The sequence below is a fragment of the Puma concolor genome, chromosome C1 (assembly GCF_028749965.1).
Source record: "Puma concolor isolate L17-30 chromosome C1, mPumCon1.1.hap2, whole genome shotgun sequence".
Lineage (NCBI taxonomy): Eukaryota > Metazoa > Chordata > Mammalia > Carnivora > Felidae > Puma > Puma concolor.
The window spans coordinates 105,299,143-105,308,613 of record NC_141674.1 but is presented as its reverse complement, the minus strand read 5'-3'; the positions used below and the strand labels follow the sequence as shown (position 1 = coordinate 105,308,613).

The 9,471-nt window shown below is 53.1% G+C and overlaps 3 protein-coding genes across 3 annotated transcripts; 2 read left to right on the top strand and 1 right to left on the bottom strand.

The window, feature by feature from the left end:
* Positions 1–1,564: 1,564 nt before the first annotated feature.
* Positions 1,565–2,591, bottom strand: LOC147578336 (histone H2B type 2-E-like). Its single transcript, XM_086718069.1, has one exon. The coding sequence runs from the start codon at positions 2,418–2,420 to the stop codon at positions 2,040–2,042; it is 381 nt and encodes a 126-aa protein (XP_086574195.1). The 5' UTR covers positions 2,421–2,591; the 3' UTR covers positions 1,565–2,039.
* A 101-nt stretch (positions 2,592–2,692) lies between these two features.
* Positions 2,693–3,276, top strand: LOC147578335 (histone H2A type 2-A). Its single transcript, XM_086718068.1, has one exon. The coding sequence runs from the start codon at positions 2,776–2,778 to the stop codon at positions 3,166–3,168; it is 393 nt and encodes a 130-aa protein (XP_086574194.1). The 5' UTR covers positions 2,693–2,775; the 3' UTR covers positions 3,169–3,276.
* A 749-nt stretch (positions 3,277–4,025) lies between these two features.
* Positions 4,026–4,713, top strand: LOC147578334 (histone H3-like). The gene has a single exon (XM_086718067.1). The coding sequence runs from the start codon at positions 4,081–4,083 to the stop codon at positions 4,654–4,656; it is 576 nt and encodes a 191-aa protein (XP_086574193.1). The 5' UTR covers positions 4,026–4,080; the 3' UTR covers positions 4,657–4,713.
* Positions 4,714–9,471: the final 4,758 nt, after the last annotated feature.

Here is a 9,471-nt window from a genome sequence, read left to right as displayed (position 1 = left end):
ATTAAAAAAAAAAAAAGAATTTGCTGTTTTCTGCTTTCCTACCCATATCTGGAGAATCTTCAGAACCAAAGGTGACCACTCCCTCCCCCACATATAATTACAGTATTTGCCCGACATCCTGTGTGCCTCTTAATATGTTTTCATTATATTCCTACCCTGTAAATGCAAACCTTCCCCTATTTTCTTTTCCCTTCCCCATCTCCATAATTTACCTGAACTTTTCAAGCTTTGGCCTTCTAATTGCTTAGTAGATCCAAGCAAGACATGTGCAAAAGTAGGGAAATGTTTCCTGAGACCTAAGCGTTGGAAAGAAGGGATGGCTTTAGCACAATACTAGGAAATAAGTTACCGTTTTTTAATTGGGCAGGGCAGATAGGATGGTCTGCCAATAATATCTGAGATTTTATGTAGGTACATAAAAAAAGTATATAAGCAAGGGGATGAGCTAGGACACTTGCAGTGTGCTTAATTTTTTTTCAGAAAGTTTCATTTTTGTGCCTTTTAGTACTTTACTTTTTGTTCTCATTTGACCTCTTTAAAATGTGTTTCCAAACCTTAATAAAAGTAGAAAGGCAAAGTCTTATGCTATATTTGGTGCCCCGGATTAATGAGAGAAAAAATGAAGCTAGTTTTGTATGTAATATTATGAATAATTCTGGGAAAAGACAATTTAGGAAAGAGGAAATGTCTGGATGGTAACTGAAAACTGCAAACAGATTGTTACCAAATAACATGTCAACTACATAGCCAATACGTCGGTTATGAAACATGAATCACCTGGTGTGTCCCACTCTGTTCTCACCCCACCAATCACAGTGCCCCAGTGATTTGGGTTCAGTGGAAGTATGTGGGGGTTAAGGGATAAACCCACTGATTGATTCAGGGTCTAATGGCCTTTGAACTGTTTTAGGAAACACTGCTTTTAAATATCTAACTCAGAAATGGAGAAGACCTTTTTATTCTCTAATATTTAGTGCCCCTGTTTTCAGATAAAAAGAAAATGAACTGCTCTAAGCAAACGGTATTTTTTAATTTATTTTTTAACACTTATTTATTATTGAGAGACAGAGCATGAGCATGGGAGGAGCAGAGAGAGGGGGAGACACAGAATCTGAAGCAGGCTCCAGGCTGAGTGGTCAGAACAGAGCCCAAGGTTGAACCCCCGCTCACACATCAGGAGATCATGACCTGAGCCGCAGTCAGACGCTTAACCAACTGAGCCACCCAGGTGCCCCTAAGCACACATATTTTTAAGGCCTAAGTAGTTTTAACAATGTTTCTGGACATTTTATGATTAACAGGCCCAGATTCTGGATTTATAAACCCTCTTTCCTCCTCCCTTATCCAGGTTGGAGCAAAACTACAATTATGGAGAATGTAGGTTATCAACCTGAGCAAGAAGGGTTTATTATAAATGAGTGGCTTTTGCATTATCTTATTCTGACACTTTAACGTCTCCAATTTGATTGGTGAATACGTACCGATTCAGTGTACCTGAAAGAAACACCGAATTGGGGCAAAAAGTGTGTAAACTAGAAATTACTTCAACCACAGAATCAAGATATCGAGGTACCGAGAAAAATTTATTTATGGGTGTTGGGCGTGGTTTCAGAAGTACTGCTTTCCATGTTTACAAACACATTAATTTTCCAAAGAAAAAATGCAATTACAATAAACAGATTCAAGCTAATTACCTTACAGCAAACACTCCTTAGCACTAATTTCTATAATCATGAGTATATTTACACGTTGACTGCCATGCATTGCTGACCGCTTCACTGTTAAAGCTGGGTTACTTTTGAGAACAAATACACGTACTCTAGCTCTCCACAATGTTAGAAGATTCAGGTCCAATCTTAGAGTCCTTTCTTGTCATGCAAAGGAAAAGGCTGATATTAAAAAGAATAAATAGCATGGAAAAATAACATTTTGAAATAGGGAAAAACCGCTTCTTTCCCCGAGAAGGTGGGTGGCTCTGAAAAGAGCCTTTGGAGTCAAGCGGCCGGCGACCCGTGCGAGCGCCGAGTCCCGGCAGGGACTCACTTGGAGCTGGTGTACTTGGTGACGGCCTTGGTGCCCTCGGACACGGCGTGCTTGGCCAGCTCGCCGGGCAGCAGCAGGCGCACGGCGGTCTGGATCTCCCGGGAGGTGATGGTCGAGCGCTTGTTGTAATGCGCCAGGCGGGAGGCCTCGCCGGCGATGCGCTCGAAGATGTCGTTGACGAACGAGTTCATGATGCCCATGGCCTTGGACGAGATGCCGGTGTCGGGGTGCACCTGCTTGAGCACCTTGTACACGTAGATGGAGTAACTCTCCTTGCGGCTGCGCTTGCGCTTCTTGCCGTCCTTCTTCTGGGCTTTGGTGACCGCCTTCTTCGAGCCCTTCTTGGCCGCGGGGGCGGACTTTGCCGGCTCGGGCATAGCGGCGAGCACAAGGCACGGACGCCGACCACCGGGAACGCAAACCCCACCGTAAGGCCGAGGCTACCGGAAGCGACTCGGTACTTAAAGAGGCCCCACACAAATTAAGGTTCTGGTTACGCTGCGTCGTGATTCGCGAGTTTTCGGCCGCGCTCCTGCGAGGGGGACGAGATTATGTAAATGAGCGGATTCTGGCCGAGCCGGCCTATTGGTCGTCAGAACAAAGATCTGCCTTAGCCAATCAAAGTGCCCCGTAGACAATCCGGGTTCTGCCTATAAAAGGCTGAAGCGGCGGCGTTTGCGGCGACTATTCTCGGCCGTCAAGCGGGAGGTGGTCGCGGTGAGCGTAGCCATCATGTCTGGCCGTGGCAAACAAGGAGGCAAGGCCCGCGCCAAGGCCAAGTCTCGCTCGTCCCGCGCTGGCCTGCAGTTCCCGGTGGGGCGAGTGCACCGCCTGCTGCGCAAGGGCAACTACGCCGAGCGGGTGGGGGCCGGCGCGCCGGTCTACATGGCGGCGGTGCTGGAGTACCTGACGGCGGAAATTCTGGAGCTGGCGGGGAACGCGGCCCGCGACAACAAGAAGACGCGCATCATCCCCCGCCACCTGCAGCTGGCCATCCGCAACGACGAGGAACTGAACAAGCTGTTGGGCAAAGTCACCATCGCCCAGGGCGGCGTGCTGCCCAACATCCAGGCCGTGTTGCTCCCCAAGAAGACGGAGAGCCACCACAAGGCAAAGGGCAAGTGAGGCCGGCGTCCGGAAGCTCAGCCAGCCCTGGTGGCAAAGGGGTACCCGTGAAATCAAAGGCTCTTTTAAGAGCCACCCACCCTTTCAAATAAAGAGTTGTTCACAGTAGCGACTCTTCTCCGTTCCACTATTGGCCAGTAGTCGCCGAGCCGCTCCTGGCCTCTCAAATCTTGCGCCTCAACCATCTCGTAGATCTTACTTAGGACTTGAAGGCAGGGAGAGGAGCCAGAGCCCGTTGGGCGCAGCCACGGTCGACTGCGCTAGGAGTAGTACTGTTGGGTGGCCCCCGGGCTCCTCCCTCGGGAGTGGGTGCCAAGTACGCGACTCCCGGGCTCGCGAGGCCTTTGCCCAACACACACGTGCACCCCCAGTCGGCAGGGGAGCTGGCAGTTTGCGGGAGTGTGGCGGCCCTGACCTTGGCTTAGCTGAGCCGCCTGTCTCAAGTAAAAGTGAGGAGGCCGCCTTCGAAGCGGAGGGACAGGTCCCCGCTTGGGTTCCCGGAGGCGGGATCTTGCGCTCGGGAGGCGAGGGGGTGGGGTGAGACCGACAACTTTCCCATCCGAAAAGTACCGACAAGGCGGGAAAAGAAGATCCATCACACCAACGAGGGGGCTCTTGGAAGGGGACAAGGCGCTTTGGGGGGCGGGGAGCAAACGGAAGAGTGAGGTGGGAGTTGGGGAGCCCGCGAGGGAAGGAAGAGGGTACTGCGCGGCAAAGGGGTAAAAGGGTCAGGGAGGAAGATTCGGACAGAGTTGAGCTCAAAAATGAGCCCCCCCCCCCCCCCCCGCCTCCCGCCTCCCCGCCCGCGGAAAAGAAAGGAAAAACAAGGTAGGAGAAAGACTTGGCGAACTGGAAAGTAGAAAGCGAGGCGAGTGGGCGGGGTAGGGAGGATTCTGCCCAGGCCAATGAGTGATGCCGGGGCGGGTGACGTCACAGCCAATGGACAGCCAGCGCGGGACTTTCAATTATCGCCCCGCCCGATCGGAAGAAGACGGTGCCTATAAAGAGTGCGGCGGCGGGCCGAGGCCCCGTTACTCTCGCTGCCGCTGCGCTGGTGAGTTGGTGTTTTGGTTCGCTATGGCCCGTACAAAGCAGACCGCCCGCAAGTCGACCGGCGGCAAGGCCCCGCGGAAGCAGCTGGCCACCAAGGCGGCCCGCAAGAGCGCGCCCGCCACGGGCGGCGTGAAGAAGCCGCACCGCTACCGGCCGGGCACCGTGGCCCTGCGGGAGATCCGGCGCTACCAGAAGTCCACCGAGCTGCTGATCCGCAAGCTGCCGTTCCAGCGGCTGGTGCGCGAGATCGCGCAGGACTTCAAGACGGACCTGCGCTTCCAGAGCTCGGCCGTGATGGCGCTGCAGGAGGCGAGCGAGGCCTACCTGGTGGGGCTGTTCGAGGACACGAACCTGTGCGCTATCCACGCCAAGCGCGTCACCATCATGCCCAAGGACATCCAGCTGGCTCGCCGCATCCGCGGGGAGCGGGCTTAAAGTGCGCGCTCGGCTCGAGGTTCCATCCCATCCAAAGGCTCTTTTCAGAGCCACCCACGACGGCACCTGAAAGAAGCTGTGCCACTCGTCTTCGCTCTCTCCCGGCCGACGCTCTCATACTCTACCACCTCCCCTGTACAAAGCAGACCCGCCCCCCCCCCCCCCCCCCGCACCGGGCGGATGAGACACCAGAACCGGGTAAAGCTGAGTGTCTCCCGGCAGGTAGCTCGCGGGGCCACGCGCCGAGTCCAGGGGCGTCCCGTCCCGTTTGTTGGCTCCCTTTTTCGGGTGCGGCCAGGACCCCCACTTCGGCCTCTGTGGGGCGGGCATGCGTGCTCTCTTCCTGGGGTGTCCTCACGTGCCCCACGGTGGCCCCGGGTTGTAAGCTGTCGGGACAGGAGACGAGGGGCCTTGGGCTCCAGGACGGGCCGAGACGACGAAGAGTCCCTAGGGAGCGGTCCGGACTCGGCTGGCCCGGCTTCTTCCCCAGCGGGTGCGCTGCTCCCGCGGCCTCCACACCCCCGCCGGAAGTGGCCCCCAGAGGCGCGGCGCTCCGGCTGGTGGGACGGGGCAAATCCGCCACCCGCCACCTTGGTACCGCCAGGTTTCTGCTAGGTCGTCGTCGGGATTCCCAAACCCTGCCTGCACGTCGGGTGTCGGTAACGCCCAGGTTGCCCCGGGCAGCGGGACACTTAGCGGGTGCCATTCATCCCCTTCACCCACTTTGTCAAAACTCCCTTGCTCGCCGCAGCGACGTTGCCAGAGGTCTCGCGCTCTGCACTTTCTCACCCCGCCTTTCTCGCCCCGCCCCGCCCCGCCCTTTGTTTTGAATGCCAAGGAACCTTAAGGAAGAAGGTAGGATTGGGCAGCTCCGGGCAGGAGCACACAGGACAAAGAGGGTCTGGCTTGTGTGGCCCAGCATTCAGCTCTGACAGTCCTATGGGTTTCGCTAAAACAGCGGCGGTGGGAAGATGGACCGGGATTCAAAGGCCTCCTCAACACGACACCACTCCCCGGGAGCTCCGCCTGGTCGGTATCCTTCCCTGCTCACGTCCACAGCAGGAGACGCGCGATTCTTCCAGGAGGACAACCCCACATGCAGAGACATTTGAGGAGTTTTGTGCAGGTACTTGAGTTATCCAGCGCGGGGGCGCTCAGTAGTTCAAGCTCTCGGGCGGCTGGAACCAAGGGAAGGCAGAGCACGCCCTGCTCCCTTCCCCTCCTTGCCCACGTCTGTCTGCCCCAGCATCTGTGCGGGCGGAGGCTTGAGTTTCTCTCCGAGGGGCCACTCTTATTACACCAGATGAAATGGAAGTCTTCACGCCTCTCGGGGTCTTAGAAATGAGTCTGTTTACCTAGAAGAGTGGGGCAGGACCTCGGGAAGCTGGCATTACACGAGCAAGCACTCAAACACCAGCGGCTGTGTGCGTCTCAGATGACACCTCTTATCCTTGATCGTCGTTTATGTACACCCGGAAGAGACCAGAGTTGGTGGTTTCGTTCACACAGAGATTGGTGAAAATTCACCGAGGGGAACAGAAACAGGCAGAGATAACTTTTGAAAACTTTTGCCCTTTGCAAGGAGTGTGGGGAGGAAAGAAAGAGAGAGAGGAAGGAAGGAAGAAAACTTTTTCTGCTCCTGCCAGAGGGTCCCCAGTTTTCAGCCCCAGACTCAGAGATTTTCAGAATAGGCCCTGTGACCGGCTGAATTGTGTCTCTCCTCCCCGCCCCCCCCCCCCCCCCCCCCCAGCAATTCCTGTGTTGAAGCTCTAACTCCTAGTACCTCAGAAGGTGACTGTATTTGGAGATAGGGCCTTTGAAGAGGCATTTAAGTTAAAATGTCATTAGGATGTGCTCTCATCCTATATGAGTAGTGTCTTTTTTATAAGAGGAGATCAGGACACAGTCAGCACAGAGGGACGACCATAAGAGGACACAGTGAGAAGGCAGCCACCTGCAGGCTAAGGAGAGGCCTCAGAGGAAACCAAACCTGATGACATCTTGATCTTGGACTTCTTAACACAAAAAAAGGTTTTTTTGTAAGTTTTTATTTATTTATTTTGAGAGAGAGAGAGAGAGAGAGAGAGAGAGAGAGCACCAGGGGCGGGGGTACACAGAGAGAATCCCTAGCAGGCTCCATACAGCGCAGAGTCCAACGCGGGTCTCCAACCCACAAACGGTGAGATTATGACCCGAGCCAAAGTCTGGCACTTAACCAACTGAGCCACCCAGGTGCCCCTTGATCTTGGACTTCTAGCCTCTAGAGCTGGGAGTCGGTAAATTTCTGTTGTTTAAGCCAGGCAGTCTGGTATCTTGCGAGGGCAGCCCTAGGACATCAATACAGGCCCCATGGTCTCTGCCCGGGGCCTCATTCCCTGCTCAGACCAACAGTACGTGATGGGATCCCCTGTGACTTAGTTATAAGCAGAAGTAGCAGTGACTTGGAGCTCTGCAGGGATGACCCCTTTGCAGCCCGCATCTCTTGTCCGTTGAAATTTGTTTCCAAAAGTGCAGCCTGAAGTCTTCAAAGGCAGAATTACGTTCCAGAGTGGCAGAGCCCTTAGTGGCTCAGCAGACCCCTGATTTCCATGCCGGAGCCCTTCCTCCTCAGGATCCCATGCCTCAAACTGATACTACATCAGCTTCAACCAACCTAAAATACCAAAGATGCCCAAGACCTGCCCGTGGCCCTGAGATTTGAGAACAGCCTGCGGGCATCTGCCGTGGCTAAGGCAGTTCAGGGATTCCTGGCTTAGTGGGAATGGCTATGATCTGCCTTCACCCCTCTCCTCGCGTTTCTACCCACGTGTGCTCCTCCCACCACAACAAGTGGAGCGCTCGCTCCCCAAATCCACGATTGCAGGATGTGGAAGGAAAATAGGAAAGCAGAGGAGGAAGAGCACGGGGGAGTTAGGACCTGGCCCCTCACTGGTGCGGGACAGTGGTGGCCTTCCCTGGGTGGTCTTAACTGGTTTCCTGTCAAAGGTGAGCCCTTCAGAGGATGGACCTCGTCTGCATCACTAATCTGCCTTTCAGCGCTTCTACACAACAGCAGGTCTGGGTCTTGACAGTCAAAGAGTGCTCCACTCAGCCTGACCGACTGACAGCCTGAGATACTGAAAGGGCTTTCTGGGGTACAATCTGAGGCTCTCGGTGGCTTGGGCAGCATCTCGGGCCCAGGAGTGGCTGCACAGACCCTGGAACCTGTGATGTTGCTTACAGATGTCAGTCCTTTCTGTCCTGTGTTAGCCTCAATATCACACTGCTTTACTTTAGCAGCCAAAGCAACTCTAGCCTCAACAAGTCTCCCTGTCTGAACCCCAAAGGGAACTTTAGTGGCATTGTTTATACCCAGTTAGGAATAGAATAAAATCCATGTTCCTGTGACTGTAAAAGCCTACCCTCCCAGCAATCTTTCCAATCTTTTTGTTTGTTAGGAGAACAGCGCAACCTGGGGACATCAATAGAAGAGAACAATTTATTTTTATTTTTTTAAGTTTTTTTAAACGTTTATTTATATGAGAGAGAGAGAGATTGCAAGCGGGGCAGGGGGAGAGAGGAGTGGGAGACAGAATGTGAAGCAGGCTCCAGGCTCTGAGCTGTCAGCACAGAGCCTGATGCGGGGCTCGAACTCATGAATTGCGAGATCATGACCTGAGCCAAAGTCCGACGCTTAACAGACTGAGCCACCCAGGTGCCCCGAAGAGAACAATTTAAAATGTAAGTTTTCACATTTAATATTTTCTGGACTTAAATCGTTTTCTACCCTCAGATGAGAGTTAAACGATAGTTAAGGACAAGGTAAATAAATGCTCTTCCTGTAATAATTACCTTCTATGTGGATAGCTCGGTTGCAGGAAATGTCTACCTCGAACCTGGGATTTTTAAGAAGTGAAAAACAGTGTCTGTTCAGATTTAAATCTGCCTTAGGGTAGTGGGGGACGGGTGTGTGTGTATGGGTAGAGGTAAACGATGAGGTATGGCCCTGTTGACATTACCCTTTGCTTCCTTGGAAGAGGAGTTGGCCTCTGGGTTCACACCCTCTCCTGGTCCTCCTTATCCTTCTCCACGTCTGCACCTCCACCTCATGTCCTCCTCTATCTCTGCCAGGCCCATCAATATTCCTGGCCTTGGCTTTGTTTTCCCCTGCAACTCAAGTGAGATCATGGATTCCCTGCCTGCCATATCTCTGCCTCCCTCAAGTGCTCCCGAGTTGGTATCTCCTGCTGAGCCCACCATCCTGAGCTCCACACCAACATTTCTAACTGCCTGGTGGCCAGGTCCTTCTGGATAGGTGCTTCTAACTCAGCATATTTCCAAAAGAGCATCATCTTGCTTCCCAAAGCTATTTTTCTCCTTCCATGTTCCCCATCTTACTGAAAGATACCTTCATCCCCCAGTCTGTTTAGGGCAGAAGTTCCTTCTTCTTCCCCTCTGTCCAAATTTCGTGAGTCACCAAATGTTATGACATCTACTTTCTGACTTTCAGTTCCATCACTCTTTCTGTATCCATCCATGGTCCCTTCGTTAACTGAGGCCCCCACCCACCCTGATCTGGAAGATTAAGTGTCCAGGCTAGACTCTCTGCCCTGCCACTAGGCTTCCTGTCTGTGTGAGAGCTGTCTCTTTTAAAGAACATTTTTTTTTGAGCCTGTCACTCTCATGCTTTAATTTTTTCCACCTCCTTCCTGTTCCCTTCAGGTTAAAATCCACCTTCTTCTGCATAGTAGTTCAGAGCAATGGAGGTTAATAACTAGTAGGGACTCTGCAGTTAGACAAACCCCAATTTGATGGGCTTGCCCCTATAACAGGTAT

Bases quoted from the DNA above. Each gene is read 5' to 3' on its own strand.
- LOC147578334 (XM_086718067.1), top strand. From the start codon at position 4,081: ATGCCGGGGCGGGTGACGTCACAGCCAATGGACAGCCAGCGCGGGACT.
- LOC147578335 (XM_086718068.1), top strand. From the start codon at position 2,776: ATGTCTGGCCGTGGCAAACAAGGAGGCAAGGCCCGCGCCAAGGCCAAG.
- LOC147578336 (XM_086718069.1), bottom strand. From the start codon at position 2,420: ATGCCCGAGCCGGCAAAGTCCGCCCCCGCGGCCAAGAAGGGCTCGAAG.